Here is a 25,138-nt window from a genome sequence, read left to right on the forward strand (position 1 = left end):
TTCTTATATTTTTATTCTTCTCTATATCGTTTTAGTCAGACAGCCTGCGGCTCTTTTGCTCTATTAATTTGATCTTCCACTTCAGTTTCGAGCTTTCCGTAGCTAGATAATGTGATGCCTAGATATTTAAACGCCATCACTTGTTCTAATATTTTAGCTTCATTACATCTTAGTAAATTTACTGTTGTAACCATGCATTTTGTATTTTTTGGGGAAATTAACATATTAAATTTTCTGGCAAATATATTTAATTGGTGCAGCATACGTTGTAATTCATCTTATGTTTGAGAGAGTAGTATTACGTCGTCCGCATAGCACATTATTTTAAGTTGTTTTTCTTCCATTTGGTATCCTTTTTTAGTTCTTACTTTTTTTGTAATATTTCATCCATAATCTGGTTGAACAATAGAGGACTCAAGGAAAATCCTTGTCTTATCACATTATCAGCTTCAATAGGGTCGGTCAGTTCTTCTTTAATTTTTTTTGTGTTGTTTTGGTAGATATTTTCGAATATGATTTTAGAATGACTCTTGGGTTTTACAATGATGCACTCTGACGCTCGTTAGGGGCTTTCTATCAGCAAAGTGCTTGTCGTGTGGAAGTTCTAGGTACAATAACTCTAACACGATATCTTACCCCGATCAAAGCAGGTTAGTATTAGACGCCGTTTTTATGCTATCTCTAATAAATTTTTAATCGAATCTGAATTGCTTGCTGGACCTTAAGTTTCCACTCTGGGCTACGCCCCTTTCGACGTCTTGGCGCTCGAGGATGTGGACCCCTCTTGCCCGTTTTTTGGGTTTTGTTGGTGTTTTTGGTGGCTTTCTCCTTTTTGTTAGTACTTGTAATTTTTTTGACGATTTTTGAGTTTCTTGTATTTGTTTTTTGAGGTCTGTCTCAAACATAAATATCAAATTACTAAATTGCCAGTGCTTTCAACGTCGAGTTGTCTTCAGCTACGATTATCTAGATTTTGTTATATGTTGGCCAATATTTGTTGTTTAGGTCTTTTGTGCTTTCATCAATAGAACACATTATACCTAAGTATCTCTCGAAATATCGGGTTTGTGTGGTTTTCTAGCTCAGCAAATTTTGTTCTGGCTTTTTGGTTTGATTGTATCTAGCACCCTTATTTAATTCAGTTCTTTAAACAGGCGGCATTATTCAGCTAAGTATCTAAGCACATTTACTGCTTCTCTGAGGCTGTTTTTGTGTGCTGTTTGTATCTTCTTTTTATTGCTGTTACTTATATGTCCCATGCGAGAGATGCATATATAATTATTGGTAATACGATACTGTTTATCAGTCTTAGTTTTGTTTTCATGCGAAGTTTACTTCTTCTACTTGTGAGTCATTTTATTGAAGCTCTGGCCATTGTTATTTTTTGGACTGTTGTCTCTGTGTAGAAATTTCCAAGCAGCAGCTGAATGTTGTGCCTAAATACCTTGCAGGGCTTATTTTGATTGGTCCTATGCGCAAGCAAATGGGCGAGGTCTTTGTCGCTGATTTATTTTCTACATTGTAGAATTAGTTTCCATACAGTTGGGAGTCTTTGGGCATCATCTCTTGTATTTAAATTTTTTGGATATTTTTTATGGCTTCCCTGGTTACACGTTTGGTCCTATTTTCAATGTTAGCTAGCATTGTAGTTTTATTAAAGTTTATTTGATTTTTTGTGTTTATTACACGTTGTGCTAGGAATGACGTTTTCTCTTTTCTTTTGATTTCATTTCAAGGAGCTTCTCTTCTAACCTATATTCTTTGATTGGTCTGTCCGATGTATGATCTGTCGACATTTTCACAAGGATCTTGCGTACTCCTTAATTTTTTACTGCAATTTTTGTTTATACGGATGGTAATATGATTAAAATATTTTTCTCGGTGATAAATATAGTCTTTGTTTTGTTTTTTTCTTAAAATTCTTCGTTTCGAGTTTCGTCGACGATATATATTGTGTGTGTGTGTTTAGTTAAAAATAATTTGCCTTTAAAATTTTATTAAACTTTTATATAGATTCAAACATTAACATCTACAATAAACAATAAATCAAAACTGCTGCAAATATATTCACGCTAGCGATGAGTATTGGATTTCCTAAAAATAACAATATAATTAAATATTGAAGTGAAGTGTATTCATGTATTAAAAATAATGTATACAGTTCCCACTAAGTTTAATGCGAATAAAGGAACAACTTATATTTTACATAATATAACAGATTTTTCAGGCTAAAGGTTTTAGGAGTTGTAAAGTACAACAATGTAAAACTTTTTACTACCTATGATTATTAGACAACTGTCTATATAAATATGTAGAATACTACAAAAAGTAATATTTATTAAAAATAATAATAATATACTTTGTTCTAAATAATAATAAAGAGCCACAACAGAAAGGATACGTTAAGGGTTCCATGGGTTACAAAAGGTTATTCTCTTTATCCATCTGCTGTCGCTAGTTCTTCTTACATGTCCACACTACTTTAGTCTTTTTTGTTCTATATATGTAAGTATGTCTGTTTCTATTGATGTTCTTCGCTTTATTTCGTCATTACTTCTCCTTTTAATAGTATATACCTTTTTAAAGCATATAATGACAAAGTAAAAAACAAAAATTCACCTTCAAATATCTAGTAAAAAAAATATCAAAACTAAAGATATCTTAATAAACTTTTTAAAGGAGACTGTTGAGTCCACTGTGATTCTGTCTAGAAATGAGCCTACATTCTCAGCTTATTATTGACCATAAACAAACTAAAACTGAACTAACTAGATAATTCGCTTATATCTTAATATTTTTTTAGGATATTAAATGCAAATTCTGCGCTCAACTACTCACTTGGTATTGTGTATAAGTTATTATAAAAAGTCGTCAGCGGAAAGTGAAAACATTTCTCACAAAGACACAAAAATATCATCCATGAAGTGGATTAGAAAGAATAAAATTATCGCGGTATTTGGAGGAAGACAAGATTGGACATAGGTGAGCAACTCGATAAACAGGTTACTAATCTAAGAACTTATTTTCGAAAGCAGGCTGAGATATATACTTTAAATCGCTCAATTTACGTACTAGATGTCACAAGGCTGCTTAAACTGAGGGAACAAAAAATGAGCATAAATCACCTGCCTTTTAAAAAAAAAATGGGCACCTGGATAAGCAAACCCCTGCATGGGCTACATATCAATCGGTTGACATCTTCTTCTCTTCTTAAAGTGCCTATCCGTTCCGGATGTTGGCGATCATCACGGCTATCTTTACTTTATTTATTGCAGCGCGGAACAGTTCAGTGGTAGTCGTGTTATACCACTTTCGTAAATTTTGAAGCCAGGAAATGCGTCTTCTTCCCGGTACTCTCTTACCATTTACTTTCCCTTGGAGAATCAGCTGGAGAAGGCCGTAACGTTCTTGATTTCTCATTACATGTCCTAGATATTCCAACTTTTTAGTTTTGACGGTCATGAGAATTTCACATTCTTTCCCCATTCTACGCAGGACCTCCACATTAGTAACTCTGTCAACCCAGGATATACGTAAGATGCGCCTATAACACCACATTTCGAAAGCTTCGAGCCGATTCATAGATGCAACAGTCAGTGTCCATGCTTCCATTCCGTAGAGCAGAACTGTGAATATGTAGCAGTTCAATAGACGGCATTTTGTTTTTAATGATATGTCTCGACTGTTGAAAATGGTTCTCATTCTAACGAATGCTGCTTTTGCTTTTATTATTCGCTGTTTAATTTCTGTTGAGTGGTCCCATTGGCTATTTAAATTGGTGCCTAAATATGTATATTGTTCGACTCTTTCGATATTCTGTTGGTTGATTGTAAGATGAGCGTTTAGTATTGGTTTTTTACTAATTGTCATAAATTTGGTTTTCTTTATGTTAAGAGCTAGTCCGTATCTGTTGCTGACTTCTGTTATGCGATTTGTTAGTATCTGTAAGTCATTCAGATTATCGGCAAAAACTATAGTGTCATCTGCATATCTAATATTATTCAACCATTCACCGTTTATTAGTATTCCTTTCGCACAACCGTCTAAAGCTTCCTTAAATACCCATTCAGAATAAATGTTGAACAACAATGGAGACAAAATACAGCCCTGTCGTACTCCACGTTCTATTACAATTTTATCAGTTAACTGGTCTTCTATTTTGATTTTGGCCGTTTGATTGTAGTAAATGTTTCTGATAATTCTAAGATCTTTGTTGTCAATTCCAATTTCTTGCATTAGAGTCATTAATTTGTCATGTTTTACTCTGTCAAATGCCTTCTGGTAATCTATAAAGCATACGTATATGTCACAATTCACATCCCTGCATCTCAAAAATAGCACCTGTACAGCAAAAAGGGCCTCCCGTGTTCCCAGAGCATCACGAAATCCGAATTGTGTTCTTGTTAGTTGTTCCTCACATTTTGTATATATTCTTTTGTGAATAACCTTTAGAAATGTTTTAAGTAAATGGCTCATAAGGCTTATAATTCTATAGTCTTCGCACTTTCTCGAATTGGGTTTTTTTGGAAGATTTATAAAAGTTGACACTAACCACTCTTGGGGAACCACGCCCGTATCATATATACTGTTAAATATATTTGTCAACCATTTTATGCCATCATAGTCCATAAGTTTTAAGAATTCTGAGTGAAAATTATCAGGGCCTACTGCTTTACCATCTTTGGTGCTTTTGATGGCATATTTTACTTCTTCGACTGTAAATGATGGTCCAGATTGGCAATTGGTGTTTGTTGTAATACCAGTGTTTAGGCGTTTTTGTACCTTTTCCTTTACTGTTTTATTTTTCAGTTGGTTAATATCGTACTTCATAATTTTTGGTCTTTGAACTTTCTTTAAACTAAGTTTCATTTTGGCGATAAGTGGATTGTGGTCCGAATTTATGTCGGATCCTGGGTACGCTTTAACAGATGTTATAGAGTTTCTAAATCGTTTGTTAATAAGAATATAGTCTATTTGATTTCGTACTGTGTGATCTGGAGTATCCTGGGGAGATTTCCACGTATATAGTCGTCTTGGAGGAAGATCATAAAAGGTGTTTGTCACTACGAGCTGTTCTTCAGTTGCAAATTCAATCAAACGGTCTCCGCGTTCATTTCGTTCCCCTAGACCAAAGGATCCCACTAAATTTCCACTTTGTCCTTTGCCAACTTTGGCATTAAAGTCTCCCATTATTAGTATTATTTCGTTTTTCCAAATCCTTTTGACAATATTAGTAAGGTCATTGTAAAATTCTTCTATGATTTCTTCTGGGGCGTCCGCTGTAGGAGCGTATACTTGAGTAATGTTTGTTTTTATGGGAGTTGTATTTAGCTGAACTAAGAGCATCCTTTCTGATACAGGTACAAAGTGACTGACACAGTTGGCGATTTTATTATTCATAATTAGGCCCACTCCATTTATATGTTCGTTCTTAAGATTTCCTGAGTAGAATATTTTGTGATCTTTGATAACTCGGTATCCCGTATTTGTCCAGCGCATTTCGCTTATTCCCATGATATTAATCGAAAGTCTTTCCATTTCTTGAATGGCATTATAGATTTTTCCCGCCTCTTACATTGTTCTAACGTTCCATGTACCTATCTTTATGGCTGTTCGCAATACTCTTAGAGATCCATCATCTAGAATGTAGTTTGGTTCGTGAGGATTTCTCTTGATAACGACCTGGAAGGCCTCACGGTTTGAGCTAGATTTACCTTCCCTGCCGGATCTTGAATTCCGATTTTCATGATCAGTAGTCGGAATCTTAAAGTTTTTTATCACCATGATAATTGTACTAGAGATACTTACAAGAAGTCTTTAATGCAGTGGTTTCTCCTTGCCTTCTGCATCCTTATGCCGTTCACTAAAAGTCTTAGTTCCTCCGCCTTCGAAGCCGATTTCCTCAAACTCAAGGACAAAAAAACTAAGATCGCAGTATCACAGCCGCTTAACTCATAATGTGAGTGTCGCCTGTGAGTATCTGGAATTAAGCCTACAGGATTTTTACTTCCTACAGCCTTAATCCAGTAATGACATTACTGCTGCCTAATGTCATATCCTCAGTTGATCCGCGGGTACTTATTTGGCAATGCCTTATTCGTACCTGTCCTGCATATCTGCAGGAACTTTCCCTATCAGCCATATGGGACGTGCCGTGTCGATGTTGAGGATATCCCCCGCCCAGTCTGTCTTCCGTGAAGTACAGAAGAGCCCCTACTCGGTTGACATCAGAAAAGATATTTTCTGAGACAGAAAGTTTCATATTTGTCAATTAGGATCAGGGTATTTTAACTAAATATTTAATAAAATATATATTGTCAAGGATCTCATCATCATTTTGGCTTTACAACCCTGTGTGGGTCCTAGCCTCCCCAAGAATTTTTCTCCAGTCGTCCCTATCCATCGCCTTCCTCCGCCAAGCACGTATTTCCATATTTCTCATGTCTTCATCGATGTTATCTAGGAATCTTGTTCTGGGTCTTCCTCTTCTTCTTTGACCAATAGGTCTATCAAGGAGCGTTTTTCTAGCTGGGTCGGTTTGCTCCATCCGCATAACATGGCCTACCCACCTTAGACGTCCTATCTTTATGTGTTTTACGATATCTGGTTCCTGGTATATCCTATAGAGTTCGAAGTTGTATCGTCTTCTCCAGACACCATTTTCATTTACCGCTCCATAGATGCGCCTTAGTATTTTTCTTTCGAAACATCCTAACATGTTTTCATTACTTTTTGTTAAAGTCCAGGTTTCTGAACCATATGTTAGGACTGGGCGTATTATTGTTTTGTAGAGTTTTACTTTTGTATTTCTTGATATAACTGTAGATTTAAAAAGGAGATTAAGCCCAAAATAGCATCTATTAGCCGTGCAAATTCTGCGGTTTATCTCTGCGGTAGTGTCATTTTCAGTATTGACGAGCGTTCCCAGGTATACAAATTCGTTAACTGCTTCGATGACGTCATTTTCTATAACAAGTTATTGTCAAGGATCTTCAGGTTCAAAATAACAAATGCCGATATATATGTCAAGTCCAAGAAGCCATCCAAAATCTTACCGGGGGCTGCCAGACATTTGTCGGGACTGAGTATAACGAACACCATGACTCAGTAGAAAAGATTAGTTACCAAGAACTAGCCTATAAACTAGGACATCTTTAAATCGACCATCTTCCTTATTATCGATATATCCCTGACAAAAACTTTCAAACGACTACTACAAACTACACTAGGACTGCACTGTGCTCACAGACTAACCAGTAGGAGATCATAGTCCGCATGTCATACTATTTAATAAACTAACTAGACAAACAACACTAATTGATCAGGCCGTGCCTAACAGCAATAACCTGCGGGTTAAATACAACAATTAGATTGCCACACATAGAGATCTTCGGATACAAATGAGAAGATAATGGAGAATGGAAAGTACACAGACTGTATCTTCTCTTCCCTCTACTACTGAAGTTCGTCCGAAGAAACTCCTAGAAAACATAAAACAGCGAGATCCTTATAAAATCACGCAAAAAGCTATTTTTCTCTCAACGTCCAGATGCGTACGAAAATTTTTGGGAGATACTTCAGCGTACCAAGTCACCAAGGGCTCAATAACATAGAAAGAGTCTCACCAAAGCTCAAGCTTTCCGATACCGTATGTATCTGGCAAGAGATTCCCTTAGAGGGAAATTTAGCTGTACACGTAAATCTTGATAATAATAATAATAATAATTATTAGATTATTACAATGAAATTTCTAAGCGTATACGAGGACGTAGGAATGTCGTTGATGGTATGCAATGACCTTTAGCGAAAATAATGTATGTAGATCTCAAGGATCGGTGTTAAGGGTAACTTTATTTCTTTTTGTAATTAACGATATTTTGAAACAATGTCAACAACTAGTTAAAAGAAAACTATACGCGGACAACATGATAAAAAAGTTTAATTTCCAAATAATGTGTCATTTTTAGCATTCAAAAGGGTAATACTACCTTTAAGTAAAATATATGTAGTAAATATTTCAATTTCTGTCAGTGTTTTTCCATTGTTGTTGTCTATAATTAAACACCAAGTAATTTGGACGATATTATAGTGTATTTTTATGTATGAGAGAGTAATAAAACAATAAATTATGTATGCAAATCCCTAAACTGTTGATACGGGTGACTCAATGAAAAACAGATATTTGTCAACAAGTTTACAGAAGTATATAGGAAAACAATTTTAAATTGAGTATGACCACCAGGTATAAAGGTTGGAGCAGAATAGAATACAATAGTTGTGAGGGTTACTAATCCCTAAATAAGGTTGCCAGTGTCGGAGTGATGGAGGTTAACAGGTACTAATGAATTTGCAAGAAATGTAAGATGTTTATTTTATTGGTTATATATAACCAATAAAAGTTTAATAAGTACCTACCTATTTGCAAAATAAAGTTTAATTCTTTAGATAAAATAAAACGTTTTATTTTATCTGAAATGAGTGCATTCCACAAAGTAAGGGTTTCAACAATCAAACATTTAATTCTTTAATTCCAGGAATCTACGACAGTAATTGACTAGATAATTACCTTCTAAACTTATTCCACAGAAAATGTGATAGTGGGTTTTTCCATTTTGTATATAGGAAGGTCCAAGTGGCGTATTCAAAATTCTTAACAGTTCAATAAAAGTAGGTACTTCAGTTGCAAGGTGCAGTTTATTGTGTATACTAGTGTTATGGAAAATTTGGAAGTGCCGTGTAAACGCCGAAAAATTGGTCCTCTAACAGTTAATGAAAAAACATTAATATTTAATTGTTTTAAATCATTTACAGACAAACGTTTATGTGAAAGTGTTGATGAGACCGTTGAGTTAGTTAGCAGTACACTTGGTGTTGGGAAATCTACGATTTACAGAGTTATTAAAGAAGAGAAATGTGGTAGTTTTCAAATGCCACGTAATGCTCCAGGGAAACCAAAATTTCAAATAGAATATCATTTTAAAGAAAGACTTCCAACAATTTTAAAGAAGACAAGAATTTCCAACATTGGATAAAGTTCTTGTCTCAGTTCGAGATGATAAGGATTACCCAGAAATGAGTCGAAGTACGTTATGGAAACTTTTAAAAGAAATAGGCTTCCGCTGGAAAAAGAATCCCAGAAAGTCTATTTTATTAGAAAGAAGCGATATTGTCATATGGAGAAGACATTTTCTAAGAACCATAAAGGAAATGAGAAACCAAAAAAGAAAAATATTTTATCTTGATGAAACATGGATCAACGAGGGTCATACACCAAATAAATTTTGGCAGGATGAAACTGTTACAAGTCAAAGGCACGCTTTTGTAAATAACTTATCTACTGGTTTAAACTAGGGATGGCGGTTTTTGACAAAACACCGGTTTTCGGTTATACCGGTTTTTTTTTGCTTACGGTTTAACCTGGCGGTTATAACCGGCCAAAAAAACCGGTTTTTACAAAAACCGGTTTTCGGTTTTTTTTAATAAAATAGGTTACAAAGTTACATTTACAATGCACTTTAGTTTGCGATACTACATTCGACTCGATATCAATATAACCAAAATTAGTACTATCGAAAGAACATCAATATAAATATACATAAAACACAATTTTTAATAAAACCATTTTATTCTATTAATTATTATATTTATTTATTATTTTATTATTATTATATATTTATTGATTATTATTAAATATAATATAGCGTAAGATTAATATATACATATTACAATAATATACAATAAAAGTATAATATAAGTAGAATGACGTAATATTTGAAGTAAAAAAGTTTAGGTTAGAAGGTTACAAAAATAGGTTATATTATATGAAATGGATTTAGCATTATGTTGGCCAGTATTTTTCATGAAGCCTATTAAGAAAAACTCGTTCATATATATGTTGGTCGGTTAAGCGGCTTCTTTCATCTAACACAATATCATTCAATGATGACACCAGTCTCTCTTATTCCACCGAACTTCCAACCAACGGCATGTATTTTTTAGCTATAAAAGCCAAGCCTGGCATACAGGTTCTGGTCTGCTCCTAGAATGAAAACGGATCACTTAATCTCGGCAGCAAAGGCTGCTGCAGATATAGAGTCAATCAGAACTGGAACCACTGTTCACCAACTCCAGATCGTGTGAAGACCAAAGAGGGTTTGATTTTAAACTCACTTTAGCTTCTTCATTCTGGAAGGAGCAGGAAGGAGAAAGTTTTTCGATTTCGGTAAGATACGTCCTAACTTACGAGCCTAAATTGGATGTGACTATCTCCGCCATAGACAGATTCAGATATAGTTTTTTGAACCTCGGGTCCGTAATTGTAGCATGGCAAAGCAGGGGATTTCGTAAAAGCTTAGTGCCCCTCTCTTAAAGGCTAGTTATAAGCTTTTGGCATAACTTTTGAACTGTACTAAGGTTTGGCTTGAGGTTTTTTAAAGATCTTTCGATAATAGACATAGGGGGATAACATGGCTAGCAGTAATGTACTGGGAATCCGAGATTCCCTTTGTGGCCTCATCGAAAGGCGATAAAATTTCAGTAGTCAGATGTAGAGAACAGTAAACCAAAATTATTATACTACTGCTCAACAGAGAGCGCTAAAATAATTCGGGTTCTATTGTCATTGAATATATTATGAGAGTAGAATATAATATGCAATTATTGTATTTAATTAATGATGCAAATTTAATTTACCATTTAAAAATATAATCTTCTAAAATACCCACCAATTTTCCTCCCCTCCCAAACCCAAAAAATTCCCCACCCCAACCATTTCAACTTATAAAAAATTTCTCAGACTCTTTCAAATGGGATTTAAAAAAAATAATATTAACATAAATATTTTACTTAAAAATAAATTGGATAATGCAATTCATCTTTTATTTGTACTACCATCAAAAAAAATTTATCATGTATTATTTTTAACACGTTTGTATATTTGTATAACAGATACATTTTAACTCATTTAATACCTCCTGTATGGGTGTATCGTTTTTAAAACGTACAGAAATCCTTGGAGATTCGTATTCGTAATCGGTAATTCGATATTCATAGTCAGAACATTATTTTTGGTAATCAGAAAAAACCATTCTCCCACGTTCAATGTCAAGAGTCAAGTGTAAAAAATAGATGATGTACCAGATCGCTTCTTATGTAAATATTACGACTACAAATACCCTTTCAACGAAATATTATAACAAAACTTAATTGTTTCTGACTGATGTTTGCAGTTTGCACTTTCAGTTTGTTTCTGTTTTATAAAATAAAATAAAATTTGAATTAGGGTTTTTATGGAATAATTACTTGTGAATAATAATTATGATTGGTATCCAAAATAATACCTAACCTAATCCTAATCACGGTAAAAACCTAATAACCGGTTTTTACTTTAAAAATAAAAAACCGGTTATAACTGGGACAAAAAAACAACCGATAAAACCGGTTATTGCGAAGTAAAAAAACCGGTTTTCGGTTAAAACCGGTAGGTTTTTCCCATCCCTAGTTTAAACCCACCATCAGGAAAGGGACGCAGGCTGATAATAGTATACATTGGCAGTTCAGACGGTTTTGTTGAAGGTGGTTTATTAACTTTTGAATCAACTCGTACCGGTGACTACCATGAAGACATGAACGCTGATGTCTTTCAAGAATGGTTCGAACAAATGATAGATCTTCTTCCTAAGAACTGTGTAATAGTAATGGATAATGCAAGTTATCACTCCAGACTTATAGAAGGACTGCCCACAACCAAGTGGTTAAAAAAAGACTTGCAGAATTGGCTGAGTTTAAAAAATATAACGTACCATCCCGGATCTATAAGAAAGGAACTTTATTCGTTGTGTGCCCTTCATAAAGAAAAATTTAAAAAATACGAAATTGATGAAATTGCCAAAAATCGTGGAATGACAGTACTTAGATCTCCACCATATCATTGTGAATTAAACCCGATTGAACTGGTATGGGCACAGATAAAGAGTGAAGTTTCAAGAAAAAATACCACTTTTAAAATTCATGATGTTAAACAGTTGTTTTTGGAGGCCGTAAATAATGTAAAACCTGAAAACTGGGAAAAGGCAGTAAATCACACTATTAAAGAAGAGGAAAAAATGTGGAAGCTGGACAATATTACTGATAAAATGATCGAGCCAGTTATTATAAATCTTGGTTCTGAAAGTTCATCTTCTGAATCTGATTTGGATTTTTAACAAGTAGCTGTAAGTTTTATATTAATATTTTTATTCATCTATTTAACATACCTTAGACGGTTTTAAAAACTCTTTTTCTCTTTTGTAATTTTTAAAAATTAAAAAAAATGTGAATTTTTTAAAACCCTTTTTAATGTAGGCCAGTCAGTTCTAATATAGTGTGTGATAAAAGAGGTCACTTTTGTTTACGTACACATAACACTTTATAACTTATACATTTATTGTGAATAACCTGTATATAACATATATACAATATACTCTTTTGTCTGACTCAATATTTAGAATTTAAACTTAAAATTTCTCTGTGTTAGATTTAATTCTGAAATTATTAGCATCACTACTAAAAAATCAATTTTATACTCACCAACAACAGACTGTTCTTCCGAATTTTAAGTACGTTCTTTTATTACTATTTTACAATATTATTGACTTTTGTGCTTTGTAGATATCTCCAATTTGAACTACACATGTCAAGTTTGCATTGTCGTAGGTTTCCTTACCACCTTTAAGGGTAAACAAAGAGCTAAAATTTTTTAAATCTCGATCATTTTGTTGAGTTCTTGGTGGAGTACCCCCAGAATTCTAGAAACAAACATGCTTTTATAGGAATTTATTATACACTCATGGACAAAAATATCGAATATTTTGGAATTTTCTAATTTTTGTTTTTTTCAAAATAAATTCTGTTCAATCAAGTCGTTTATTGTAAAATAGAGTTTATTTTAATAATGTTTAATAAACAATTTTAAGTTTTTATGCGAAGAAAATTGCGAAAAAAATAAATGTTTAATATTAAGTAAATAAGGTTATTTTACTCTAAACTTAAATGATAAACTTAGTCATTTTAACTGAAAGAAGTGCCTGATCAGTAACAAGTATTCCCCCCTCTAGCTCTTATTACTGCTTGCATCTTTCTCAGCATGCTTGCAAGTAAATGTTGAACATATCCTTGGGAAATTGCATTCCATTCATCCTGTGCAGCAAGCCGAAGCTGCTCTATCGTATTTTGAAGGGGATTTCTTTGTCGTATGCTGCGTTTTAGGTGATACCACATGTGCTCTATTGGATTTAAGTTTAAGCTAAACGGTGGCAAATCCAATCTTCGAATTTGGACCTTATCAAGATAATTACTCACTATGGCAGCGGCATGTGGTCGAGCATTATCGTGCATTAACGTGAATCCTTTATATCCAATGTAACCAACATATGACAAAACATGATCTTGCAGGATGTTTTAATCGCAAAAATTACCAGTCATCTGTCCAATCACTTCCACAAGTGCAGTACGTACCTTCCAACTCATACCTTCCCAAAGAATTATACCATCAACTCCAAAACTAACGGTCTGGGTGAGATTTAAGCTGGCGAATCGTTCTCCAACTCTTCTGTAGACGTAGTTTTGACCATCTGGCTTCCATAATAGAATTCTGGTCTGATCAGTGAAAATTGTCGATATTCCACTAAATATGTGTTCTTGCAAATTCCAAACGACGAGCTTTATAATTTTGGAGACGACGTGGAACTTTGGCGGGGCGTCTGGGCTTTAAGTTTGCTTCTTTTGATCTTCGTCTAACTGTTTGTGAACTTACATTAAATTTTCTAACATTTAATAGCTTATTTATGAGGTGCATCGATGTCAATGAACGATTTCTTGTAGAATTAAGAACCAAAAACGGTCATTAATTGCGGTTGTGCGCCTTGGGCGTTCTTGACCAGGCCTTCGTACAAAATTTCCTGTTTCGCGATACCTTTTTAAAGTATTCGAAACTATAGATTCAGTTCTGCTGAGACGTCGTGCGATACCTTTTTGTGCATATCTTTCCTCGTACAAAATTACAATATGTGCTACTTGGGCTTCATCGCAGTGTCGAATTGCTGGCATACTTGTTTTAAACTTAGTTAAATCAAAACAATATTTAATTAAACTTAATAAATCAAACTAAAAATAACCGAATTAGTATGATTTTTTCTTTACGTGAAGAAGGTTTTTTATGATAAAATGTACGAATGACACTAACCACTGAATAAACGTCAAAATAAACATCAAAATATTTTAAACCAGTTAGGTACCAGTTAGGCCTAATATATGAGTATTATCAGTAATCTAAAATTATTTTGAAATAATAGTGACTACAAAAAAAATTGGAAAATTCCAAAATATTCGATATTTTTGTCCATGAGTGTATAAATTATATAATAGAGCTGGTAATTTTTACCTTTTGTGAAAACATCTAAAATTAATTACTTATCGTAAAAAATGTATTTAATATTTGAAGATATTCTATACCACTATTAGAATTCATCTTTTCAAGGCAAAAATATTCTCGGTACTTTATGAAGCGATAGTTTTAAATGGATGTCTGGGATCAAGTCTTAAAAGGGGAAAGTACAACAACATAGAAATTAAACAAAAGTTAAAACAAATAAAATTAACTAAATTTTCAAATAACTCCAGTCGTCAAAGACGAAAATGCTACCGAACATCTAAAAACCATACGAAAAAGCTGAATTTTGCTGAAAATGTTAGTTTTGGATCCCCAAAAAGATTGCCAGATGCAAAAAGTTTGCCACTTCTACTCTTGGGATTCCTTCTAAACCATTCCTTGTAGGGGGAAAGACGGAAAACATAGATTTGCCAAAAGAATCTGTACACAGTGGAAAACCTGTTTTAAACAAGAAATGTAGGTGTAATTTTAAACAAAAATGTTTATTTTCACTTTTTTTTGTAGAATGAACCGTTCTCTAAGAAACAACGCTTGAAGCGACAGGCGATTTTGAATGTCATTTCAATTCTCTGCGCGTGAAATTAACTTTTTACCCAAAATTTGTATCAATTCGATAGTAATAATTTAATATCTTCTGATCTGAGTAATTTACTTACCTGGACTCCATTGAGAAACCATATAATGTTTGGACGTGGTTGTATTGGAGGCGTAGTACAATTAGCTTTTTCATTATCTACTGTTAGAACCACTTCACCCTCCGGTTTCTCTAAAATAATATAAAATTTAAAAAGTATTTGACTACAAAAATTAAAATTACTTAGATGTACAAATCCAGAACAGTATACGTATATACTAATACATAAATACTAACACATATACACATATCCAAACTTATATAGAATCATATGTATTTTAAACCAATATTTATTTCTTTTGAAAAAACTTATTGCTGCTACCAAGAAAAACGGTTTTATGGAAAATAGATAAACCAATAAAACAATCAGGTAGCACAGCTCGGTACGTTATAGATTATGTTGCTTTGGTTTTAAATTAAACGGAAATACATAAACTAACTTTTGCGTTCAAAAACGAAAATATACCTTATGTATTGTTATTGGATGTGCAAAGGGGAAAGATTATTGGTTTTGTGCAGTAAGTAATGTCTTAGAAGGACATAGTTGCAGTACTAAGTATAATGCAGAGCGTTGTGTCAAAAACCTATGCTAGTTATCTGAAATTAGAAACGTTTAAGAATAGACCAAGACAAAGTCGATAAAAAGTATCAATGGCTTGTCACGATTGTTTCATTGTAAAAGTAGCCAAAAGGGACTCAACACTATCTCTCCCACAGCTCCAAATGCAACTTTCAACCTCCAAGAAAGCTGCAGGTGTAAATGTTTCAGTTAAAATGATGATGATAAAAAGTCCTCGTGCCCAAGGACTATACAGCATTGGACAATTACAGGTTCTCGTGTTACCCAAACAGCGCGCTATATTCCGAAGGAAACAGGATTTGTGAAAAATCAGATGACCAAGAAATTCGTATACTAAAGGGCGAGGATGACAAGCAAGAACGAAAACTGCCATACCTGTTCACAAATATAAAAGAGATAGTGTTATGTACTGAGAAGAAATTATGATCGGTAAAAAAACTCCTTTAATTTTAATCCAACCAACTTAAACAGCGCGCAGGTATGTTGATTTGGTTCTGAAAACTGTAGTTAGGCTTTGAAAAGGTACAATGGAAGAAAATTTAATTTTCATACATGATAATGTACTTCCACATACCAGCAACGTGACTATAGGCTTCCGTGAAGCAGAATATATCACTATTATGGAGTGGATTGCTTGCTTACATGAAACTCTATAAAGAATTTGTGGGATATGCTTAACAGAACAATTAGAGCTAGCGAGGATAATGCACAAATCGTCGCACAGCTAGTGTTAGCTGCTCTTAAAAAATAAAACCACATACCACAACAAAAGTTGTGACGGTTGGTAAATATTATTTGAATTGATTTTTTTTGTTTACTTTTGTTCGTCATTTTGTGTACCATCACATGTCCAAATGGTATTGCAGGTCTTTGAGTGAGTCTTTACTTGTACGGGATCTATGTTTACAGCTAGTATTGCTACGTAGTCAGTAAACAAAGCAATTTTAGTATTATGAGTCTCTGGTATATCGGCTTTGTAGATTAAAAAAAGCAGCGGCCGACTACACTATCTTGCAGGACTCCGGAGTTGATAGGACATAGGTTGGATTGTTGGTCACTAAGCTTTGCAGAGATTCTAGAACCAAATTAACATACCTACAAGCCGTTAAATTTCGTTGGATTAAAATTAAAGGATTATTTGATATATAGCATTTTACTAGGGGGAAATAGTTACTGGATAGTGCAATTTTTATTTTGTAAAGCAAACCTCCGTGCCAGACTTTGTCAAACGCTTGAGAGATGTCTAAAAATATAGATTTTTTAATATTTCTTTCCTTTAAGACTTTTTGATATTTCATTTATCGTTCGATGAAATTGTTGGGTAGTAAAGTGTTTTTCCCGAAAATCAAATTGATGTTTTGGTATTAATGTTAGCAATTCATAATCTGCGTGTATTCTCTGTAGCAGCCATTCTTGACTTCTGTAAGATTAAAATTCTTGATCGAAAGGGAAATTTGACATCATGTGCTTTTTAGTTCTTTCACTCCTTTATCAGAGGTTGTTGGCTTCGGTTTGAAATACGCTTTTTAGAAGTTGAACAAAGACGTTCGCTTTTTCTTTGTTGAACGGCTCATTTCGTTTGGTTTACGAATGAAAGGGATAGTTGTGTATGATTTCTTAAGCTTCTTAGTCGACTTCTAGAATGTCTGGTCATTTTCTGTACGGTTTGTTATGTAATGTCTGAAGGTTACAGAGGTTTGCAGCTTTAATGGCTACTTCAAGTTGCATACGTAGTCTATTCTATATATTTATGTTGATGTATGTAATTTCTAGACCTTTGTCAGGTTCTCATGGTACGACGTTTTGCAGATATGAGTGGGTGCGGATAATGTACAGGGGAGAATTTGTGATATGTGTTGGTTTGTGTTGAGTCCGTGGTGTAGATTTCTATGCTACTTTTTTCACAAAGGTAATACTAGCGTTTTTCTCTAGGTATGATTAAAAATTTGCCTAGTTAGTGTTTTTTTGACTTGAATCGAGGAGGAGGTAGGTTGTTTATAACTGTGGTAATCTTGATCCTAATAACGTATGTATGATCCGATGAGAGGGCATAGCTGGATTTTATTAGACAGTTCCTCCAGGACTTTGTTTATGGACATCAAAATAAAAAAGAAGAAGAAGGTCCTCTATGCTAACGAATATCATCGAATTGTACAACTCTACGTAATTGAAAATGCCTTGTTCTAATAAGTCATTAGTTTTTCTTTCAATTTTATCAAAAAGGTAATCACAAAACATTGTAATTTACGTATTATCATTACGAGTGATAAATTATGTTCATATGATAGTAACGTTTCACACGTAGATTGTAGAAACCTTATTAGGATAAAGGTCAATTAGATAAAACTTATTCTTGTACACTTACCAATTATATACATCAGTTGTGATCTCATAGCAGTTTTAAATAATGGCGCCTCCCAAGCTACCTCGCATACATATCTTCCTGTAGCTTTTCTTTCTAGATTTTTCAAGACTAATTTGTTACCTGAGCTGTTGTTAATCTAAAATTTGAAAGAACAAATAATCTTTAGTTTTCATGCAGTAAAATATTTATTTAGCCCATTGACTAAAAAACAAGAACTAGAATAAAGAATAGATCCATATCAAACCAAAAATATTAAAGAACAAAGAACAAGATGGTATGGACAAACAGTTAATTTGCAATTTAAACTAGAATCAAGTAGCTTTAGATAAAGTGAATAACTACTTTACTACAATTTTTTGTTCACTTAACTTTTTAATTTAGACTAAAAACAAGAGTTTTAAAGATTCCTTAAAATTAATAAGATATTAAGTAAGTGTAAAAAACAAAACGTACATAGACGATTCTGTTATCACTACGTAGATATATTACAGAAGTTGATAACACCAACATTTTTAATTAAATTGTATAGAAAACGAAACTTTGTGGTAAAATACAATATATAGAAATATATTCTACTGATACTGTCGTCTCGGGGTCGAACCGCCATAGCATCCTTGTTCGCTCTGCATAGGACTTCGACAATCGCGGGTGAAGAATCCTCTGCTTAGTCCATCTTTGGCTATGGACTATTCTATAAAAATTAAATAAAAACACCAATTGTAGTTTGCAGAATATCTCAGCCTCAGAGTCTGGAAGTGCTAGATGAATCGGAACCCCAGTGTGCAGGTGACTCTAGGAGAGCCTGTAAAGGACTAACCTGCCTGACCTGAAATAGGAAGGATTAGAATGTGGGAGATGCGCATCAGAGTGCTCACTAGTCCACGGACTATAGCACTTGATGAAAATACCCACATAATTTGAGGACATGCGATGGTACCATTTACACTTAAAATCAAATTTTTTCAAAAAAATTACTTTTATTTAATTTAAAATTATATATCTTAGCTACTGTGCTGTAGAATATCACAATAGTTACAATAACATTGTTGCCAATTTGCTAGTGTCTTACTCGCTCTTGTTCCCGTAAATTTTCAAACGAAATTACGTGCCTACTATAGATACTATGTAATATTTAAATTATTGTTAATAAGAAATGGCATACGTATGTCTGTCACTCAAAAACATCATTCTTTTTCTCAATCCATGTACCAAATTTTATTCAATAGTTATTTTCTACCTACCTTTATTTCGTTAAAATAAGTAATAACTGTAGCTTAATATATAGGGTTATACATACATCAACTGATATTCCGTTTAGTGGAAATACTTTTACTGGCGGAACTTCGTTTGGAGTAAATCGAAAAAATTCATACTGTCCCATATACCACTTCACAGTATAGATGTTATTATCTGGACGGTAGTCACAATTAAGCGTAACATTGTCTCCTACTTTTATATATCTTGGCACTTTTATTTTAACGGTGTAATCGTCATCAGCTTTACAATTGGCACCTAAAATTGTAATTACGTTAAAAGTAGTCTAAATAAATTAATTATTTGGTTTATTATTATATAAAATTATTCGTCGATATAATAAATACCGGAGTAGTACCAGCGGAATGATAGGAAAGTCTCCTGCTACCCATACTTAAAAAGGGAGACTCAAGAAATCCTGAAAATTATAAAGGCATTAGTCTGATGAGTAGCACATTAAAATTGTTAACGGCAGTCATAAAAGATAAAATTGAGGAAAAAGCAAACACGGCAGATGAACAACAAAGCTTCCGGAAGAACCGCAGCACAATAGACGCAATTTTTATTATCAGAAAATTAATAGAGCAGTATATTGAATATGGAAAACCAGCATACATGTGCTTTGTAGATTTAAAAAGTGCTTTTGACAGAGTGAAGCGAAATGACATCCTAAATTTATTACAAGCTGAACAAATAGACCATCAGATAATAAGAACAATTAATGAAATTAACAAACTTAATATGAGAATATCAGTAGAAAAAACTAAATGTATAGTGATCAATAAAGAGCCGCGTAGATGCAAACTAGACATAGACGGCAAAATTGTAGAACAAGTAATGAAATTCAATTACCTAGGAGTAAAGATCACTAGTAAAAGGGATATAAGAACAGAGACCACAACGCAAGCATCAAAAGCGGCAAGAGTAAGTGGTTGCCTTCGAGCATCCATATGAAGAAACAAATATCTGATCACGGAAAGCAAAATTAAAGTATACAAGACAACAGTAAGACCAATCCTAGCATATGTAGCAGAGGCAAGGACCGATACAAGAAAGACGAAACAATAAATCAACAATATCGAAATGAAAGTATTAAGATCAATAGCAGGCATATCATTAAGAGACAGACAAACCAACAGAAGTATACGCGAACAGTGCAAAATTCAAAATATTAACAGGTGGATAAAAACAAGAACAAAAAAACTGGAACGAACATGTAAACCGAATGGGACCAGATAGATTAGCGAACATCTGTAAAAACAACAAACCGTATAGCAGAAGACACGTTGGAAGGCCGCCAAAAAGGTGGAAAGATAATGTACAGTCAACAACAACTGAAACAGAATAAGAGGCAGACAAACAGGAGTAATCCTAGTTGCACGAAGAAGAAGAAGAAGAAGACAAAAGAAACAAGCGGTTTAAAGGAGTCGCAGACGACATGTCATCTACAATTATACTATACATATGCAACACATAATACAAAAACATATAGTGTACGTAACTACACATTTTCCGAATAATAATACAAAAAAAAATCAAGAACAGAATTAGAATTTGATATTCCGAGGGTAAAAACACCACCCTTAGATTTTTTCAACCAAATGCAGGCCATCTTGACTGGATCTTACCTTCGAGAACGTGAGGAAGTCACTAAAGCTGATAACCAAAAACTTATTTTATCCCAAATATTAAGTATACTGAAAAATCTTTAACAGGAATATTGAAATAAAAACAGAAGATGTTTTTTTGCAGAATAATAGGACATTTTGGAGTCAAAAAACGCTCTTAAGTTTGAGACTAATTTTACTGAATCAATTGTCGCTGAGATGTAGAAAGGACTGCTACTTATATAACGGTAGAAAAGGTGTAGTCCACTTTCGGTGACAGAGGAAGTAAGTACTTAATGGTCGTGATTAGTTTTCAAATTGATTAAACTTTTTTCGTACAGAATAATTTTAAATATTTTTTTGGTTGTCTATAAATTTTTAGTTACGAAACTTCATAAATTATTTAATTATTCTAAGGCGGTACATAGTTCACCAGGTCAGCTAGTAATAAAGTAAAAATAAGATTATAATAGATATGCCAGCTGTTTTAACATTCATATCATTAATATTATACAAAAAAAAATTTTTTTGACCTAATAATATGGTTAAAATATTATTATTTAAAATTAAGATATTTACCGGTACAAACCAAACCATGAAGGTGTATATTCACCAAATTAGTTGCTAACTGCTGTCTTAAGTGTTTACTATTTAAAAAAAATTTGCAATTTATATTTTTAATGAAATTTAAAAATAGACAAGAATTGCATACAATTACGTAAAAGAACTTAAGAGACAAATAAAACGAGCAGTACGCAAGGAAACCAAAGATAAAATTTTTGAGATTTATAGCAATTTTTTTAATGAAATCCACAGGTTTGCCTATTTAACAACCTGAGTTATAAGGGATCACAAATGTCTATTTGACCTTCTGAGAGTTAAGGGATCATTTCTAATGTTACAAGAATCAATAATTTTATCAATTATTTCTTGTCGTTTATTTACCTTTTCTTAAAAAACCAAATCTTTCAATCGGCGCTATGTTTTTAAAAACCTAATTTGTAAGATACAAGATGGTGGTATTTTTGACTCTTAATTTAAATATCAAATATTGATTCTTGAGGATGAAGTCTATTTGGCTCACAATAATAGCACATATGTAATGACAGTTATTACAGACAAACATTCACATTACAGGCACTCCTATGGAAAGCTCATTATCACCAATCATTTGCAATTATTCTCTTGATGATCTCATGAGGAATATTTAAAAATAATACCTTTTCATATTCCATTTGTTGAACGTTTTGTAGATGATTTGATCCTAGCAGTACTCAATAACAAAATAACTGAGGTCTTAAATGTCTTTAACAACCAATGTAGCTAATTACAATTTACTGTAGAAAGGTATCAAAAGAAGATTCTCCCTTTTCTAGATATGAGTTCATCGCACACATGACAATAGATTCAAAATGAAATGTTATGAAAAACCGATTTCTAGTAATAGATTTATAAATTACTATTGGGAACCTCCTACAAGAATTAAAATAAATTTAATCTAGTAACTAAAAAGTAGACTAACTACAATAAATCATCCAACATATAGAGAACGTAGTTTAAAGGGACTAAGAAACATACTAATGGAAAACTCTTATCCTGTAGATATACTTACTTAATAAATTAATTTTTAGTACTAGCGTCCATCACATTACAATACCAACAATAACAAACAAATCACAGTGAAAACGGCAAGCCAAGAAATGAACAATAGCCCGAAAGTTAATATCTTAGTACCAACAACTAACAACTACCACAAACTTTTGGTTTTTCACCTTAGATTCCATTCTTAACACCGAAACTTCTCAAATTATTTAAAGAATTAAAGAAACATAAAAATTGCCACTAGAAACGTTAAAACTTTAGCACATTTATACACTTAAACTAAAGATCCTCTAATTACCAAGGAAAGTTCCAAAGTAGTGCATCAAATACCTTAAGTAAAGACTGTATAGAGTTTACATAGGAGAAACTTCTCGTACATTACACAGCAGAATGTTTTCTCACAAAAGTGATATAAAAACGAACAAATCACAAGCTTGTGCATTAGCCGACCACTCCATCAATCTAAATCACACATTTAATTTTTCACAAGCTTCAATTCTAGATGGCAGAAAAATGAACAGAAGCGGTTATTTTTAGAAATTACACATATACAGAAAAATAAAAAATATATAAATAGAAAATTGAATATTTACAAATTAACTAACATTATTTATTGTTACATATTAACATATCAACAAACAATTGGCATAACATCATAATCTCATTTTTTATCGACATCCCAAAATTAGAAAAATTGATATATGCTTGAGATAAATGGACTGGACTAATTTATTTTTCATCGACAAGCAAATTAATAATAAAAACTATTAATATTGGTGTTTTTTTTTCCACATAAATGAACTGTATATACTATTCATATTATGTATGTTAATTAGCCAAACATGACAATAATATAATTTAAAGACAAATTTCTTTAAAAATTTTAATAAGTGTGTGATTGTGCGTTAAAGTCAAGCTCATTTTCAATCTAACCACTAGGAAGTTTAAAATCTAATAATTATAACTACATAATTTTTATACTTATTGTCAGAGATGTTATGAAAAGAATTTAAAAATAAATTCGAAAGCCTGACAGTAAATCAAAAAATTTTCTTTGTCTCGTGGGCCAAATATACTGCGTCCTAAAAAATCACCTCTTGATATTTAAACCAAAAGTTGACAATACCATGCAAAACATGCCATTACATTTTACTTTTATAATTCTCTCGCATTAACCTTTTCATTATTTTAGATCAAAACAACGATGTGGAAAATTTCTTGATTTGGCCACACATTTCCTTTTACTAAATAATAAGTAAATATAAATAGGCTTACTTGATAAAAGTACGATAACAATTCCACAGACGTATTTCAACATTTTTTAAAACTGACGAGCTGTACACTATACAAAAGAAATATTGTCGATATTATTGAATTTATCATTTTTGTTAATTACCTACTATCAAATATTTGGAAAATGATTACATTTAAATAAATTTATTGGGCCAATGAAGCAATATATTTGTTAAGAATATCAGCTAGTTAGTAATAATAAGATAATTAAAATTTCTCTATTTTGACGATTTTAACATTTAAAGATGAACCACGGTATAATCAGGTTATTCTAGAAGTCCCCAATTCTATACCAATCATACTGCAGGGAATTCGCTTAATAGCACTATTACTAGTACTAGTCCTTGGTACTTCAATAGACCTGCTATATACATATTTACACTTTGTATGCTTAAAATGACATCAAACCCTTCCTATTTTTCACTGGGTCTCGAATCTGCAAACACAGACCGGAGGTAAACATTTTCGACAGTGCTGGGTTCCTAATCTAAAAACTCCTTCAGAATCACGTCAAAGACCTTGGCCGTGGGTCGGACATCCCTGCCCCCGGTAACTCCGATGAGGCCGGGTCAAAGTCCTTCTTTTGCCCGATTCTCAGTTGTTTGTTATCACATATCAGTTTTTGTCTCTCCCACCCATGCGACCACCGCATTCGCCTCTGCCTAACCAGTCGTTATTTCAGCCTCTTCGCGGCCCTGCCTACAAATGGAAAGCAAGGCCACGATAAGCTGTCCCGTGTGCTATTTGTTGCCATCCGTCTTCACTTCAGTCGACACTCACCTCATTTCACTTACACTATCGCCTTCTCGTGCCTGCCGTTATTTCCGCCTCTATGACTCTATTATTCATACTTGCCTTTAGCCCTAACCTAACCTCTTTTTCTTCCTACTTCTGTGGGCATAGTTCTGCCTTCTCGATAGCTGCCAGAACTTTATCTATTGGATTTTATTCCATCAGTGCTCATCTATCAACATCTCTCTTACCCACTCAAACATTATCTTAAGCTCATTCCTTTCTCTTACACATTTGACACTCTAAAAGGGTATGAGATATAGTGTCCGAAACCCCACAATATAGACAATTGTCTTACTCGGCCTTTTTAAATCTGTGAAAGTAACTACGGAAGCTCCCGTGTCCTGTGAGTACTTGCATCAGATAGTAGTCTATGTGCCTGTGCCCGCAGTCCAGCCAGCTCTAGAGATTTGTTATCAGTGACTTCGTCTACTGTGCCACATGCCCCGTTGCATCCCACTCTTCCTGCCACATCCCAATGGATGTGGCCTTCTCCTCGCTTCTGACGTTCTTTACTTGTATCTTCCTATTTCTTCGTTGAAATATCTTTTCTCTCTCTCTCTCTCTTCACAACACATGTAAG

General features: G+C 33.4%; 1 protein-coding gene across 1 annotated transcript; it reads right to left on the reverse strand.

Annotated features, from left to right (window-relative positions):
- Positions 1 to 1,979: 1,979 nt before the first annotated feature.
- LOC140448569 (uncharacterized) lies at positions 1,980 to 23,896 on the reverse strand. Its single transcript, XM_072541653.1, has 6 exons — positions 23,746 to 23,896; positions 19,305 to 19,519; positions 18,008 to 18,143; positions 15,085 to 15,194; positions 12,568 to 12,785; positions 1,980 to 2,094 (listed from the first exon to the last, which is right to left on the reverse strand). The coding sequence occupies exons 1-5, from the start codon at positions 23,786 to 23,788 to the stop codon at positions 12,618 to 12,620; spliced, it is 672 nt and encodes a 223-aa protein (XP_072397754.1). The 5' UTR covers positions 23,789 to 23,896; the 3' UTR covers positions 1,980 to 2,094; positions 12,568 to 12,617.
- Positions 23,897 to 25,138: the final 1,242 nt, after the last annotated feature.

This window comes from Diabrotica undecimpunctata, chromosome 8 (genome assembly GCF_040954645.1).
Source record: "Diabrotica undecimpunctata isolate CICGRU chromosome 8, icDiaUnde3, whole genome shotgun sequence".
NCBI lineage: Eukaryota > Metazoa > Arthropoda > Insecta > Coleoptera > Chrysomelidae > Diabrotica > Diabrotica undecimpunctata.

Bases quoted from the DNA above. Each gene is read 5' to 3' on its own strand.
- LOC140448569 (XM_072541653.1), bottom strand. From the start codon at position 23,788: ATGTTGAAATACGTCTGTGGAATTGTTATCGTACTTTTATCAA. The intron at 18,144-19,304 runs GTATGTATAACC...TTCAAATTTTAG, and splicing joins TAAACGGAATATCAGTTGAT to ATTAACAACAGCTCAGGTAA. The intron at 12,786-15,084 runs GTAAGTAAATTA...GTTTGTTTCTAG, and splicing joins GGTTTCTCAATGGAGTCCAG to AATTCTGGGGGTACTCCACC.